This window comes from Tachyglossus aculeatus, chromosome 3, assembly GCF_015852505.1.
Source record: "Tachyglossus aculeatus isolate mTacAcu1 chromosome 3, mTacAcu1.pri, whole genome shotgun sequence".
NCBI classification, from domain to species: Eukaryota; Metazoa; Chordata; class Mammalia; order Monotremata; family Tachyglossidae; genus Tachyglossus; species Tachyglossus aculeatus.
The window spans coordinates 1304192-1321774 of record NC_052068.1 but is presented as its reverse complement, the minus strand read 5'-3'; the positions used below and the strand labels follow the sequence as shown (position 1 = coordinate 1321774).

The window sequence follows — 17583 nt, the reverse complement described above, 5'->3', positions numbered from 1 at the left end:
GATTCAAGCAAATCAGGTTGGACACGGTCCCTGATCCTCGTGGGGCTCATTCATTCAATCGTATTTATTGAGCGCTTACTGTGTGCAGAGCACTGGACTAAGCGCTTGGGAAGGACAAGTTGGCAACATCTAGAGACAGTCCCTACCCAACATTCATTCATTCAATCGTATTTATTGAGCGCTTACTGCGTGTACAGCAAGCTTGGGAAGTACAAGTTGGCAACATCTAGAGACGGTCCCTACCCAACATTCACTCATTCATTCGTTCAATCGTATTTATTGAGCGCTTACTGTGTGCAGAGCACTGGACTAAGCGCTTGGGAAGTACAAGTTGGCAACATCTAGAGACGGTCCCTACCCAACATTCATTCATTCGATCGTATTTATTGAGCGCTTACTGTGTGCAGAGCACTGGACTAAGCGCTTGGGAAGTACAAGTTGGCAACATCTAGAGACGGTCCCTACACAACATTCATTCATTCGTTCGATCGTATTTATTGAGCGCTTACTGTGTGCAGAGCACTGGACTAAGCGCTTGGGAAGGACAAGTTGGCAACATCTAGAGACGGTCCCTACCCAACATTCACTCAATCGTATTTATTGAGCGCTTACTGTGCGCAGAGCACTGGACTAAGCGCTTGGGAAGTACAAGTTGGCAACATCTAGAGACGGTCCCTACCCAACATTCATTCATTCATTCGATCGGATTTATTGAGCGCTTACTGTGTGTAGAGCACGCTTGGGAAGTACAAGTTGGCAACATCTAGAGACGGTCCCTACCCAACATTCATTCATTCATTCAATCGTATTTATTGAGCGCTTACTGTGTGCAGAGCACTGGACTAAGCGCTTGGGAAGTACAAGTTGGCAACATATAGAGACGGTCCCTACCCAACAGTGGGCTCCCTGATCCACGTGGGACTCACAGTCTCAACTCCAGGAGGCCTTCCCAGACTGAGCCCCCTCCTTCCTCTCCCCCTCCTTACCTCCTTCCCCTCCCCACAGCACCTGGATATATGTTTGTACGGATTTATTACTCTATTTTATTTGTACATATTTACTATTCTATTTATTTTGTTAATATGTTTGGTTTTGTTGTCCGTCTCCCCCTTCTAGACTGTGAGCCCGCTGTTGGGTAGGGACCATCTCTAGATGTTGCCTAATTGTACTTCCCAAGCGCTCAGTCCAGTGCTCTGCACACAGTAAGCGCTCAATAAATACGATTGAATGAACGTATGAATAAAGGAGGCCTTCCCAGATAGAGCCCCCTCCTCCCCCTTCTTACCTCCTTCCCCTCCCCACAGCACCTGTATATATGTTTGTACAGATTTATTACTCTATTTTACTTGTACATATTTACTCTACTTATTTTGCTAATATGTTTTGTTTTGTTCTCTGTCTTCCCCTTCTAGACTGTGAGCCCGCTGTTGAGTAGGGACTGTCCCTATCCGTTGCCAACCTGTCCTTCCCAAGCGCTTAGTCCAGTGCTCTGCACACAGTAAGTGCTCAATAAATACAATTGAATGAATGAACGAATGAAGGAGGCCTTCCCAGACTGAGCCCCCTCCTTCCTCTCCCCCTCCTCCCCATCCCCCCCACCTTACCTCCTTCCCCTCCCCACAGCACCTGGATATATGTATATGTGTTTGTACGGATTTCTTACTCTATTTATTTATTTTATTTGTACATATTTACTATTCTATTTGATTTTGTTAATTTGTTTTGTTTTGTCGTCTGTCTCCCCCTTCTAGACTGTGAGCCCGCTGCTCGGTAGGGACCGTCTCTATCTGTTGCAAACTTGTCCTTCCTAAGCGCTTAGTCCAGTGCTCTGCACACAGTAAGCGCTCAATAAATACGATGGAATGAATGAATAAATAAAGGAGGCCTTTCCAGACTGAGTCTCCTCCTTCCTCTCCCCCTCCTTTCCTCCCCATCCCCCGCCTTACCTCCTTCCCCTCCCCACAGCACCTCTATATAAGTTTGTACAGATTTATTACTCTATTTATTTTATTTGTACATATTTATTCTATTTATTTTATTTTGTTAATATGTTTTGTTCTGTTGTCTGTCTCCCCCTTCTAGACTGTGAGCCCACTGTTGGGTAGGGACTGTTTCTATATGTTGCCAACTTGTACTTCCCAAGCGCTTAGTACAGTGCTCTGCACACAGTAAATGCTCAATAAATCTGCTGTGTGACTTTGGGCAAGTCACTTAACTTCTCTATGCCTCAGTTACCTCATCTGTGACTGATTAAGACTGTTAAGATTAAGACTGGGGATTAAGACTGTGAGCCTCCCGTGGGACATGATCACCCTGTATCCTCCCCAGCGCTTAGAACAGTGCTTTGCACATAGTAAGCGCTTAATAATGCCATCATTATTATTATTATTATTATAAATACGATTACGACTGTGGATTAAGACTGTGAGCCTCCCGTGGGACATGATCACCCTGTATCCTCCCCAGTGCTTAGAACGGTGCTTTGCACATAGTAAGCGCTTAACAAATGCCATCATTATTATTATTACTATAAATATGATTAAGACTGTGGATTAAGACTGTGAGCCTCCCGTGGGACATGATCACCCTGTATCCTCCCCAGCGCTTAGAACGGTGCTCTGCACATAGTAAGCGCTTAACAAATGCCATCATTATTATGATTATCATAAATATATATTATTTATACATATAATATAATTATATTATGATTATTATAAATATGATTAAGACTGTGGATTAAGACTGTGAGCCTCCCGTGGGACAACCTGATCACCCTGTATCCTCCCTGGCGCTTAGAACGGTGCTTTGCACATAGTAAGCACTTAACAAATGCCACCATCATTATTATTATAATTATAAATACAATTAAGCCTGGGGATTAAGACTGTGAGCCTCTCATGGGACAACCTGATCACCCTGTACCCTCCCCAGTGCTTAGAACAGTGCTTTGCACATAGTAAGCGCTTAACAAATGCCATCATTATTATTATTATTATTATAAATACGATTAAGACTGGGGATTAAGACTGTGAGCCTCCCGTGGGACAACCTGATCACCCTGCATCCTCCCCGGCGCTTAGAACGGTGCTTTGCACATAGTAAGCGCTTAACAAATGCCATCATTATTATTATTATTATAAACACGATTAAGACTGGGGATTAAGATTGTGAGCCCCCCGTGGGACAACCTGATCACCCTGTATCCTCCCCGGCGCTTAGAACGGTGCTTTGCACATAGTAAGCGCTTAACAAATGCCATCATTATTATTATTATTATAAACACGATTAAGACTGGGGATTAAGACTGTGAGCCTCCCGTGGGACAACCTGATCACCCTGTACCCTCCCCAGTGCTTAGAACAGTGCTTTGCACATAGTAAGCGCTTAACAAATGCCATCATTATTATTATTATTATTATAAATACGATTAAGACTGGGGATTAAGACTGTGAGGCTCCCGTGGGACAACCTGATCACCTTGCATCCTCCCCAGCGCTTAGAACAGTGCTTTGCACATAGTAAGCGCTTAACAAATGCCATCATTATTATTATTATTATTATAAATACGATTAAGCCTGGGGATTAAGACTGTGAGCCTCCTGTGGGACAACCTAATCACCCTGTATCCTCCCCAGAGCTTAGAACAGTGCTTTGCACATAGTAAGCGCTTAACAAATGCCATCATTATTATTATTATAAATACGATTAAGACTGGGTATTAAGACTGTGAACCTCCCGTGGGACAACCTGATCACCCTGTATCCTCCCCAGCGCTTAGAACGGTGCTTTGCACATAGTAAGCGCTTAACAAATGCCATCATTACTATGATTATTATAAAGTTATATTTATATATATATAATATAAATATATTATGATTATTATAAATATGATTAAGACTGGGGATTAAGACTGTGAGCCTCCCGTGGGACAACCTGATCACCTTGCATCCTCCCCAGCGCTTAGAACAGTGCTTTGCACATAGTAAGCGCTTAACAAATGCCATCATTATTATTATTATTATTATAAATACGATTAAGCCTGGGGATTAAGACTGTGAGCCTCCTGTGGGACAACCTAATCACCCTGTATCCTCCCCAGAGCTTAGAACGGTGCTTTGCACGTAGTAAGCGCTTAACAAATGCCATCATTATTATTATTATTATTATTATAAATACGATTAAGCCTGGGGATTAAGACTGTGAGCCTCCTGTGGGACAACCTAATCACCCTGTATCCTCCCCAGAGCTTAGAACAGTGCTTTGCACATAGTAAGCGCTTAACAAATGCCATCATTATTATTATTATAAACACGATTAAGACTGGGGATTAAGACTGTGAACCTCCCGTGGGACAACCTGATCACCCTGTATCCTCCCCAGCGCTTAGAACGGTGCTTTGCACATAGTAAGCGCTTAACAAAGGCCATCATTACTATTATTATTATGAACACGATTAAGACCGGGGATTAAGACTGTGAGCCTCCCGTGGGACAACCTGATCACCCTGTATCCTCCCCAGCGCTTAGAACAGTGCTTTGCACGTAGTAAGCGCTTAACAAATGCCATCATTACTATTATTATTATAAACACGATTAAGACTGGGGATTAAGATTGTGAGCCTCCCGTGGGACAACCTGATCACCCTGTATCCTCCCCGGCGCTTAGAACAGTGCTTTGCACATAGTAAGCGCTTAACAAATGCCATCATTATTATTATTATTATAAATACGACTGAATGAATGAATGAACGACTCCACAGCTGGGGCTCTTCTCCCCTGAGCCTTCCTTCCTTCAACTGTATTTACTGAGCGCTTACTGTGTGCGGAGCACTGGACTAAGCGCTTGGGAAGTGCAAGTCGGCAACATATAGAGCCACGCTGCTTCACTCCGCGTGGGCCTCTCCGGTGCTCAAGGCAGTCAAGCGCTTAGTCCAGTGCTCTGCACACAGTAAGCGCTCAATAAATACGATTGATGACGCAGTCGGAAGGCGTCCGCTACGCAACCCCCGGCGACCGGTGGGCTGCTGGCTGGTCACCGGCCGCCGGGGAAGTCACTTCACTTCTCCGGGCCTCAGTTCCCTCATCTGCAAAATGGGGGTGATGACTGTGACCCCGGCGTGGGACAACCCGATCACCTTGCATCCTCCCAAGCGCTCAGAACAGTGCTTCGCACCCGGCGTCCCCGGCGCCGCTCACCTTGATGATGCTCCCGATGTGACTCTGCTGGACTAAGAGGCCGGTCAGCTCGGCGATGTCCACCGCGGCTTTCAGAAACAGCTGACGGGGGGGACAAAAAAGACACGCGCGGCGCTCAGTACAGTCCATTTCCGCAGATCCCGCAGGTCAGGAGATCGGGCCGGAGCAACAACCCAAAAGTCAGACACCTCGGGGCCGTACCTGCTGCAGTAATTTCTTTATCCCGTTGTAATCCTGAGCTGAGATCGAATGAGCCTCAAATTCCACATTCACCTCCTGCGGAAAAAGCACCGATCGATCGATCGACGGTATTTGTGGAGCGCTTACTACGTGCGGGGTCCTGTACTAAGCGCTTGGGAGAGTGTACTCTTACAGGAGGCCTTCCCAGATTGAGCCCCCTCCTTCCTCTCCCCATCCCCCCCGGCCTTACCTCCTTCCCCTCCCCACAGCGCCTGTATAGATGTAGATTCATTCATTCAATCATATTTATTGAGCGCCTACTGTGTGCAGAGCACTGTACTGTATCTCTCAATGATATATTCTAAATGACTTATTTATCCATATTGTCTGTCTTCCCCTCTAAGCTAGGTGGGCAGGGAATGTGTCTGTTAATTCTGTTATTCATTCATTCGATTGTATTTATTGAGCGCTTACTGCGTGCAGAGCACTGTACTAATCAATCAATCAATCAATCGTATTTATTGAGCGCTTACTATGTGCAGAGCACTGGACTAAGCGCTTGGGAAGTACAAGTTGGCAACATATAAAGACGGTCCCTACTCAACAGTGGGCTCACGGTTTAGAAGGGGGAGACAGAGAACAAAACAAATATTAACAAAATAAAACAAATAGAATAAATATGTATATTTATGTATATGCGTTTGTACGTATTTATTACTGTTTATTTATTTTATTTGTACATATTCTATTTATTTTATTAATATGTTTTGTTCTGTCCCCCCCTTCTAGACTGTGAGCCCACTGTTGGGTCGGGACCGTCTCTATGTGTTGCCAACTTGGACTTCCCAAGCGCTTAGTACAGTGCTCTGCACACAGGAAGCGCTCAATAAATACGACTGAATGAATGAATAACAGAATTAACATTAACATTAACAGGGAATTAACAGGGAATTAACATTCCCTGCCCACCTAGCTTAGAGGGGAAGACAGACAATATGGATAAATGTCATTTAGAATATATCATTGAGAGATATAGTCTAGAGAAGCAGCATGGCTCAGTGGAAAGAGCCCGGGCTTCGGAGTCGGAGGTCATGGGTTCGAATCCCGGATCCACCAACCGCCAGCTGTGTGACTTTGGGCAGGTCACTTCACTTCTCTGGGCCTCAGTTCCCTCGCCTGTAAAATGGGGATGAAGACTGTGAGCCCCCCGTGGGACAACCTCATCACCTTGTAATCTCCACGGCGCTTAGAACAGTGCTTTGCACATAGCAAGCGCTTAATAAATGCCATCATTATTATTATTAATCCCCATTTTCCAGATGAGGGAACTGAGGCCCAGAGAAGTGAAGTGACTTACCCAAAGTCACACAGCTGACAAGTGGCGGGGCCGGGATTAGAACCCATGACCTCTAACTCCCAAGCCCACGCTCTTTCCACTGAGCCAAGCGCTTAGAACAGTGCTTGGCACACAGTAGGTGCTTAACAAATTCTATTTAATTCTTTAATTCAATTTATTCTGATGATTTTGACACCTGTCCCCATGTTTTGTTTTGTTGTCTGTCTCCCCCTTCTAGACTGTAAGCCCGCTGTTGGGTAGGGACCGTCTCTAGATGTTGTCGACTTGTCCTTCCCAAGCGCTTAGTCCAGTGCTCTGCACACAGTCAGTGCTCAATAAATACCCTTGAATGAATGAATGAAATACGACTGGATGAATGAATCTGTTGCCGACTTGTCCTTCCCAAGCGCTTAGTCCAGTGCTCTGCACACCGTCAGCGCTCAATACATACCCTTGAATGAATGAATGAATGAAATACGATTGAATGAATGAATGAATCTGTTGCCGACTTGTCCTTCCCAAGCGCTTAGTCCAGTGCTCCGCACACAGTCAGCGCTCAATACATACCCTTGAATGAATGAATGAAATACGATTGAATGAATGAATGAATCTGTTGCCGACTTGTCCTTCCCAAGCGCTTAGTCCAGTGCTCCGCACACAGTCAGCGCTCAATAAATACCCTTGAATGAATGAATGAAATACGATTGAATGAATGAATCTGTTGCCGACTTGTCCTTCCCAAGCGCCTAGTCCAGTGCTCTGCACACAGTCAGCGCTCAATAAATACCATTGAATGAATGAAATACCATTGAATGGAGGAACGAATCTGCTGCCGACTTGTCCTTCCCAAGTGCTCAGTAGTGCTGTGCACACAGTCAGCGCTCAATACATACCATTGAATGAATGAATGAATGAAATACGATTGAATGAATGAATGAATCTGCTGCCGACTTGTCCTTCCCAAGCGCTTAGTCTAGTGCTCTGCACACAGTCAGCGCTCAATAAATGCCATTGAACGAATGAATGAAATACGATTGAATGAATGAATGAATCTATTGCCGACTTGTCCTTCCCAAGCGCTTAGTCCAGTGCTCTGCACACAGTCAGCGCTCAATAAATACCACTGAATGAATGAATGAAATACGATTGAATGAATGAATCTGTTGCCGATTTGTACTTCCCAAGCACTAAGTCCAGTGCTCTGCACACAGTCAGCGCTCAATACATACAATTGAATGAATGAATGAATCTGTTGCCGACTTGTCCTTCCCAAGCGCTTAGTCCAGTGCTGTGCACACAGTCAGTGCTCAATACCATTGGATGAATGAATGAATGAAGTACGATTGAATGAATGAATCTGTTGCCGACTTGTCCTTCCCAAGCGCTTAGTCCAGTGCTCTGCACAGTCAGCGCACAATAAATACGATTGAATGAATGAATGAAATACAACTGAATGAATGAATCTGTTGCCGACTTGTCCTTCCCAAGCGCTTAGTCCAGTGCTGTGCACAGTCAGCGCTCAATACATACCATTGACTGAATGAATGAAATATGATTGAATGAATGAATCTGTTGCCGATTTGGACTTCCCAAGCGCTTAGTCCAGTGCTCTGCACACAGTCAGCGCTCAATAAATACCAATGAATGAATGAATGAATGAAATATGATTGAATGAATGAATCTGTTGCCGATTTGGACTTCCCAAGCGCTTAGTCCAGTGCTCTGCACACAGTCGGCACTCAATAAATACCATTGAATTAATGAATGAAATACGACTGAATGAATGAATGAATCTGTTGCCGACTTGTCCTTCCCAAGCGCTTAGTCCAGTGCTCTGCACACAGTCAGCGCTCAATAAATACGATTGAATGAATGAATGAATCTGTTGCCGACTTGTCCTTCCCAAGCGCTTAGTCCAGTGCTCTGCACACAGTCAGCGCTCAATAAATACGATTGAATGAATGAATGAATCTGTTGCTGACTTGTCCTTCCCAAGCGCTTAGTCCAGTGCTCTGCACACAGTCAGCGCTCAATAAATACCATTGAATTAATGAATGAAATATGATTGAATGAATGAATGAATCTGCTGCCGACTTGTCCTTCCCAAGCGCTTAGTCCAGTGCTCTGCACAGTCAGAGCTCAATACATACCACTGAATGAATGAATGAATGAATGAAATATGATTGAATGAATGAATCTGTTGCCGACTTGTCCTTCCCCAGCGCTTAGTCCAGTGCTCTGCACAGTCAGCGCTCAATAAATACCATTGAATGAATGCAATACGATTGAATGAATGAATCTGCTGCCGACTTGTACTTCCCCAGCGCTTAGTCTAGTGCTCCGCACAGTCAGCGCTCAATAAATACCATTGAATGAATGAATGCAATATGACTGAGTGAATGAATGAATCTGCTGCCGACTTGTCGTTCCCAAGCATTAGTCCAGTGCTCCGCACACACTCAGCGCTCAATAAATACGATTGAATGAATGAATCTGTTGCCGACTTGTCCTTCCCAAGCGCTCAGTACAGTGCTCCGCACACACTCAGCGCTCAATAAATACCACTGAATGAATGAATGAAATATGATTGAATGGATGAATGAATCTGCTGCCGACTTGTTCTTCCCAAGTGCTCAGTACAGTGCTCCGCACACAGTCGGCGCTCAATAAATACCACTGAATGAATGAATGCATTATGACTGAATGAATGAATGAATCTGCAGCCGACTTGTCCTTCCCCAGCGCTTAGTCCAGTGCTCCGCACACAGTCGGCGCTCAATAAATACCATTGAACGAATGAATGAAATACGATTGAATGAATGAATGAATCTATTGCCGACTTGTCCTTCCCAAGCGCTTAGTCCAGTGCTCTGCACACAGTCAGCGCTCAATAAATACCACTGAATGAATGAATGAAATACGATTGAATGAATGAATCTGTTGCCGATTTGTACTTCCCAAGCGCTAAGTCCAGTGCTCTGCACACAGTCAGCGCTCAATACATACCACTGAATGAATGAATGAATGAAATACGACTGAATGAATGAATGAATCTGTTGCCGACTTGTCCTTCCCAAGCGCTTAGTCCAGTGCTGTGCACACAGTCAGTGCTCAATAAATACCACTGAATGAATGCAATACGATTGAATGAATGAATGAATGAATCTGCTGCCGACTTGTACTTCCCCAGCGCTTACTCCAGTGCTCCGCACACAGTCAGCGCTCAATAAATACCACTGAATGAATGAATGCAATATGACTGAGTGAATGAATGAATCTGCAGCCGACTTGTCCTTCCCCAGCGCTTAGTCCAGTGCTCTGCACACAGTCAGCGCTCAATAAATACGACTGAATGGATGAATGAATGAAATACGACTGAATGAATGAATCTGCTGCCGACTTGTCCTTCCCAAGAGCTTAGTCCAGTGCTCCGCACACAGTCAGCGCTCAATAAATACGACTGAATGGATGAATGAATGAAATACGACTGAATGAATGAATCTGCTGCCGACTTGTCCTTCCCCAGCGCTTAGTCCAGCGCTCCGCACACAGTCAGCGCTCAATAAATACCACTGAATGAATGAATGAAATATGATTGAATGGATGAATGAATCTGCTGCCCACTTGTCCTTCCCCAGCGCTTAGTCCAGTGCTCCGCACACAGTCAGCGCTCAATAAATACAAATGAATGAATGAATCTGTTGCCTTGTCCTTCCCCAGCGCTTAGTCCAGTGCTCCGCACACAGTCAGCGCTCCATACATACCACTGAATGAATGAATGAAATACGACTGAATGAATGAATGAATCTGTTGCCGATTTGGACTTCCCAAGCGCTAAGTCCAGTGCTCTGCACACAGTAAGTGTTCAATAAACACCACTGAATGAATGAATGGAATATGATTGAATGAATGAATCTGTTTCCGACTTGGACTTCCCAAGCGCTTAGTCCAGTGCTCTGCACACAGTCAGCGCTCAATAAATACCATTGAATGAATGAATGCAATGTGACTGAGTGAATGAATGAATCTGCAGCCGACTTGTCCTTCCCCAGCGCTCAGTCCAGTGCTCCGCACACAGTCAGCGCTCAATAAATACCATTGAATGAATGAATGCAATATGACTGAGTGAATGAATGAATGAATCTGCAGCCGACTTGTCCTTCCCCAGCGCTCAGTCCAGTGCTCCGCACACAGTCAGCGCTCAATAAATACCACTGAATGAATGAATGCAATATGACTGAGTGAATGAATGAATCTGCTGCCGACTTGTCCTTCCCAAGCGCTTAGTCTAGTGCTCTGCACACAGTCAGCGCTCAATAAATACCACTGAATGAATGAATGAAATACGATTGAATGAATGAATGAATCTGCTGCCGACTTGTCCTTCCCCAGCGCTTAGTCCAGTGCTCCGCGCACAGTCAGCGCTCAATAAATACGACTGAATGGATGAATGAATGAATCTGCTGCCGACTTGTCCTTCCCCAGCGCTTAGTCCAGTGCTCCGCACACAGTCAGCGCTCAATAAATACGACTGAATGGACGAATGAATAAAATACGACTGAATGAATGAATGAATCTGCTGCCGACTTGTCCTTCCCCAGCGCTTAGTCCAGTGCTCCGCACACACTCAGTGCTCAATAAATACGATTGAATGAATGAATCTGTTGCCAACTTGTCCTTCCCAAGCGCTCAGTACAGTGCTCCGCACACACTCAGCGCTCAATAAATACCATTGAATGAATGAATGAAATATGATTGAATGAATGAATGAATCTGTTGCCGACTTGTCCTTCCCAAGCGCTTAGTCCAGTGCTCCGCACACAGTAAGCGCTCAATAAATACCACTGAATGAATGAATGAAATACGATTGAATGAATGAATCTGTTGCCGACTTGTCCTTCCCAAGCGCTTAGTCCAGTGCTCCGCACACAGTCGGCGCTCAATAAATACCACTGAATGAATGAATGCAATATGACTGAGTGAATGAATGAATCTGCAGCCGACTTGTCCTTCCCCAGCGCTCAGTCCAGTGCTCCGCACACAGTCAGCGCTCAATAAATACCACTGAATGAATGAATGCAATATGACTGAGTGAATGAATGAATCTGCAGCCGACTTGTCCTTCCCTAGCGCTCAGTCCAGTGCTCCGCACACAGTCAGCGCTCAATAAATACCACTGAATGAATGAATGCAATATGACTGAGTGAATGAATGAATGAATCTGCAGCCAACTTGTCCTTCCCCAGCGCTCAGTCCAGTGCTCCGCACACAGTCAGCGCTCAATAAATACCACTGAATGAATGAATGCAATATGACTGAGTGAATGAATGAATCTGCAGCCGACTTGTCCTTCCCCAGCGCTCAGTCCAGTGCTCCGCACACAGTCGGCGCTCAATAAATACCATTGAATGAATGAATGCAATATGACTGAGTGAATGAATGAATCTGCAGCTGACTTGTCCTTCCCCAGCGCTCAGTCCAGTGCTCCGCACACAGTCAGCGCTCAATAAATACCACTGAATGAATGAATGCAATATGACTGAGTGAATGAATGAATCTGCAGCCGACTTGTCCTTCCCCAGCGCTTAGTCCAGTGCTCCGCACACAGTCAGCGCTCAATAAATACCATTGAATGAATGAATGCAATATGACTGAGTGAATGAATGAATCTGCAGCCGACTTGTCCTTCCCCAGCGCTCAGTCCAGTGCTCCGCACACAGTCAGCGCTCAATAAACACCACTGAATGAATGAATGCAATGTGACTGAGTGAATGAATGAATCTGCAGCCGACTTGTCCTTCCCCAGCGCTCAGTCCAGTGCTCCGCACACAGTCAGCGCTCAATAAATACCACTGAATGAATGAATGCAATATGACTGAGTGAATGAATGAATCTGCAGCCGACTTGTCCTTCCCCAGCGCTTAGTCCAGTGCTCCGCACACAGTCAGCGCTCAATAAATACCATTGAATGAATGAATGCAATATGACTGAGTGAATGAATGAATCTGCAGCCGACTTGTCCTTCCCCAGCGCTCAGTCCAGTGCTCCGCACACAGTCGGCGCTCAATAAATACCATTGAATGAATGAATGCAATATGACTGAGTGAATGAATGAATCTGCAGCCGACTTGTCCTTCCCCAGCGCTTAGTCCAGTGCTCCGCACAGTCGGCGCTCAATAAATACCACTGAATGAATGAATGCAATATGACTGAGTGAATGAATGAATCTGCAGCCGACTTGTCCTTCCCCAGCGCTCAGTCCAGTGCTCCGCACACAGTCAGCGCTCAATAAATACCACTGAATGAATGAATGCAATGTGACTGAGTGAATGAATGAATCTGCAGCCGACTTGTCCTTCCCCAGCGCTCAGTCCAGTGCTCCGCACACAGTCAGCGCTCAATAAATACCACTGAATGAATGAATGCAATATGACTGAGTGAATGAATGAATCTGCAGCCGACTTGTCCTTCCCCAGCGCTCAGTCCAGTGCTCCGCACAGTCGGCGCTCAATAAATACCACTGAATGAATGAATGCAATATGACTGAGTGAATGAATGAATCTGCAGCCGACTTGTCCTTCCCCAGCGCTCAGTCCAGTGCTCCGCACACAGTCAGCGCTCAATAAATACCATTGAATGAATGAATGCAATATGACTGAGTGAATGAATGAATCTGCAGCCGACTTGTCCTTCCCCAGCGCTCAGTCCAGTGCTCCGCACACAGTCAGCGCTCAATAAACACCACTGAATGAATGAATGCAATGTGACTGAGTGAATGAATGAATCTGCAGCCGACTTGTCCTTCCCCAGCGCTCAGTCCAGTGCTCCGCACACAGTCAGCGCTCAATAAATACCACTGAATGAATGAATGCAATATGACTGAGTGAATGAATGAATCTGCAGCCGACTTGTCCTTCCCCAGCGCTCAGTCCAGTGCTCCGCACACAGTCAGCGCTCAATAAATACCACTGAATGAATGAATGAAATACGATTGAATGATTGAATGAATCTGCTGCCGACTTGTCCTTCCCCAGCGCTTAGTCCAGTGCTCCGCGCACAGTCAGCGCTCAATACGACTGAATGGATGAATGAATGAATCTGCTGCCGACTTGTCCTTCCCCAGCGCTTAGTCCAGTGCTCCGCACTCAGTCAGCGCTCAATAAATACGACTGAATGGACGAATGAATGAAATACGACTGAATGGATGAATGAATAAAATACGACTGAATGAATGAATGAATCTGCTGCCGACTTGTCCTTCCCCAGCGCTTAGTCCAGTGCTCCGCACACACTCAGTGCTCAATAAATACGATTGAATGAATGAATCCGTTGCCGACTTGTCCTTCCCAAGCGCTCAGTACAGTGCTCCGCACACACTCAGCGCTCAATAAATACCATTGAATGAATGAATGAAATATGATTGAATGAATGAATGAATCTGTTGCCGACTTGTCCTTCCCAAGCGCTTAGTCCAGTGCTCTGCACACAGTAAGCGCTCAATAAATACCACTGAATGAATGAATGAAATACGATTGAATGAATGAATCTGTTGCCGACTTGTCCTTCCCAAGCGCTCAGAACAGTGCTCCGCACACAGTCAGCGCTCAATAAACACCACTGAATGAATGAATGCAATGTGACTGAGTGAATGAATGAATCTGCAGCCGACTTGTCCTTCCCCAGCGCTCAGTCCAGTGCTCCGCACACAGTCAGCGCTCAATAAACACCACTGAATGAATGAATGCAATGTGACTGAGTGAATGAATGAATCTGCAGCCGACTTGTCCTTCCCCAGCGCTCAGTCCAGTGCTCCGCACACAGTCAGCGCTCAATAAATACCACTGAATGAATGAATGCAATATGACTGAGTGAATGAATGAATCTGCAGCCGACTTGTCCTTCCCCAGCGCTCAGTCCAGTGCTCCGCACACAGTCAGCGCTCAATAAATACCATTGAATGAATGAATGCAATATGACTGAGTGAAAGAATGAATCTGCAGCCGACTTGTCCTTCCCCAGCGCTCAGTCCAGTGCTCCGCACACAGTCAGCGCTCAATAAATACCATTGAATGAATGAATGCAATATGACTGAGTGAATGAATGAATCTGCAGCCGACTTGTCCTTCCCCAGCGCTCAGTCCAGTGCTCCGCACACAGTCAGCGCTCAATAAATACCACTGAATGAATGAATGCAATATGACTGAGTGAATGAATGAATCTGCAGCCGACTTGTCCTTCCCCAGCGCTCAGTCCAGTGCTCCGCACACAGTCAGCGCTCAATAAATACCACTGAATGAATGAATGCAATATGACTGAGTGAATGAATGAATCTGCAGCCGACTTGTCCTTCCCCAGCGCTCAGTCCAGTGCTCCGCACACAGTCGGCGCTCAATAAATACCATTGAATGAATGAATGCAATATGACTGAGTGAATGAATGAATCTGCAGCCGACTTGTCCTTCCCCAGCGCTCAGTCCAGTGCTCCGCACACAGTCGGCGCTCAATAAATACCACTGAATGAATGAATGCAATATGACTGAGTGAATGAATGAATCTGCAGCCGACTTGTCCTTCCCCAGCGCTCAGTCCAGTGCTCCGCACACAGTCAGCGCTCAATAAATACCACTGAATGAATGAATGCAATATGACTGAGTGAATGAATGAATCTGCAGCCGACTTGTCCTTCCCCAGCGCTTAGTCCAGTGCTCCGCGCACAGTCAGCGCTCAATAAATATGACTGAATGGATGAATGAATGAATCTGCTGCCGACTTGTCCTTCCCCAGCGCTTAGTCCAGTGCTCCGCACACAGTCAGCGCTCAATAAATACGACTGAATGGACGAATGAATGAAATACGACTGAATGGATGAATGAATGCAATCTGACTGAGTGAATGAATGAATCTGCTGCCGACTTGTCCTTCCCCAGCGCTTAGTCCAGTGCTCCGCACACACTCAGTGCTCAATAAATACCATTGAATGAATGAATGAAATATGATTGAATGAATGAATGAATCTGTTGCCGACTTGTCCTTCCCAAGCGCTCAGTACAGTGCTCCGCACACACTCAGCGCTCAATAAATACCATTGAATGAATGAATGAAATATGATTGAATGAATGAATGAATCTGTTGCCGACTTGTACTTCCCAAGCGCTCAGTACAGTGCTCCGCACACACTCAGCGCTCAATAAATACCATTGAATGAATGAATGAAATATGATTGAATGAATGAATGAATCTGTTGCCAACTTGTCCTTCCCAAGCGCTTAGACCAGTGCTCTGCACACAGTAAGCGCTCAATAAATACCACTGAATGAATGAATGAAATACGATTGAATGAATGAATCTGTTGCCGACTTGTCCTTCCCAAGCGCTCAGTACAGTGCTCCGCACACACTCAGCGCTCAATAAATACCACTGAATGAATGAATGCAATGTGACTGAGTGAATGAATGAATCTGCAGCCGACTTGTCCTTCCCCAGCGCTCAGTCCAGTGCTCCGCACACAGTCAGCGCTCAATAAATACCACTGAATGAATGAATGCAATATGACTGAGTGAATGAATGAATCTGCAGCCGACTTGTCCTTCCCCAGCGCTCAGTCCAGTGCTCCGCACACAGTCAGCGCTCAATAAATACCACTGAATGAATGAATGAAATACGATTGAATGAATGAATCAGTTGCCGACTTGTCCTTCCCAAGCGCTTAGTCCAGTGCTCCGCACACAGTCAGCGCTCAATACATACCACTGAATGAATGAATGAATGAAATACGATTGAATGAATGAATGAATCTGTTGCCGATTTGGACTCCCCAAGCGCTTAGTCCAGTGCTCTGCACACAGTCAGCGCTCAATAAATACCACTGAATGAATGAATGAAATACGGCTGAATGAATGATTTTCACCTCATCGATTTCTTCCTCGTCTTCGTCGTCTTCTTCTTCTTCGTCGTCGTCGTCGTCGGTGTCCCCACCGTCCTCCTCCTCCTCCCTCTCCTCCCGGCCGTCCCCCTCCCCACCCCCCGGGGGCGCCACCTCCCCCGGAGCTCGCCCACCCAAGGCTCGACGCTTGGCCCTCGACGCCATGCCGTCGTCCCCTCGCTCCCCCGCGCCTGCGCACTCTACCGCCTGCCGCCCGGCTTCCCACTGCGCTTGCGCAGTCTTCCGCCCGGCTCCGTCTGCGCCTGCGCACTCTGCTGCCTAGTGCCCTGCTTCCCACCGCGCTTGCGCATTCCTCCGCCCTGCTTCGTCTGCGCCTGCGCACTCTACTGCCGGTCGCCCTGCTTCCCACTGCGCTTGCGCAGTCTTCCGCCCGACTCCGTCTGCGCCTGCGCACTCTACTGCCTGCCGCCCTGCTTCCCACCGCGCTTGCGCATTCCTCCGCCCTGCTTCGTCTGCGCCTGCGCAATCTACTGCCTGCCTCCCTGCTTCCCACTGTGCTTGTGCACTACACTAACGATCGACGCTATATCGCCGTCCCTGCGCCTGCGCACTCCACTGTCCCCACCACCCTGCTTTCCACAGTGCTTGGGCATGCCTCCGCACTCTACTGCCTGCCACCCTGCTTCCCACTGCGCTTGCGCATTCCTCCGCCCTGCTTCGTCTCCGCCTGCGCACTCTACTGCCGGTCGCCCTGCTTCCCACCGCGCTTGCGCATTCCTCCGCCCTTCTTCGTCTCCGCCTGCGCACTCTACTGCCGGCCGCCCTCCTTCCCACCGCGCTTGCGCATTCCTCCGCCCTTCTTCGTCTCCGCCTGCGCACTCTACTGCCGGCCGCCCTCCTTCCCACCGCGCTTGCGCATTCCTCCGCCCTGCTTCGTCTGCGCCTGCGCACTCTACTGCCTGCCGCCCTGCTTCCCACCGCGCTTGCGC

General features: G+C 46.7%; 1 protein-coding gene across 1 annotated transcript in view; it reads right to left on the bottom strand.

The window, feature by feature from the left end:
- The window catches only part of LOC119925550 (BRCA2 and CDKN1A interacting protein), a 40253-nt gene extending 23336 nt beyond the window's left edge, over positions 1–16917 (bottom strand). Inside the window, exons 1-3 of the mRNA XM_038743832.1 lie at positions 16619–16917; positions 5397–5471; positions 5196–5276 (exon numbers count right to left, since the gene is read on the bottom strand). Coding sequence (XP_038599760.1) covers positions 5196–5276; positions 5397–5471; positions 16619–16798 — 336 coding nt within the window. The 5' untranslated portion in view covers positions 16799–16917. The remainder of the gene's footprint in view (positions 1–5195; positions 5277–5396; positions 5472–16618) is intronic.
- Positions 16918–17583: the final 666 nt, after the last annotated feature.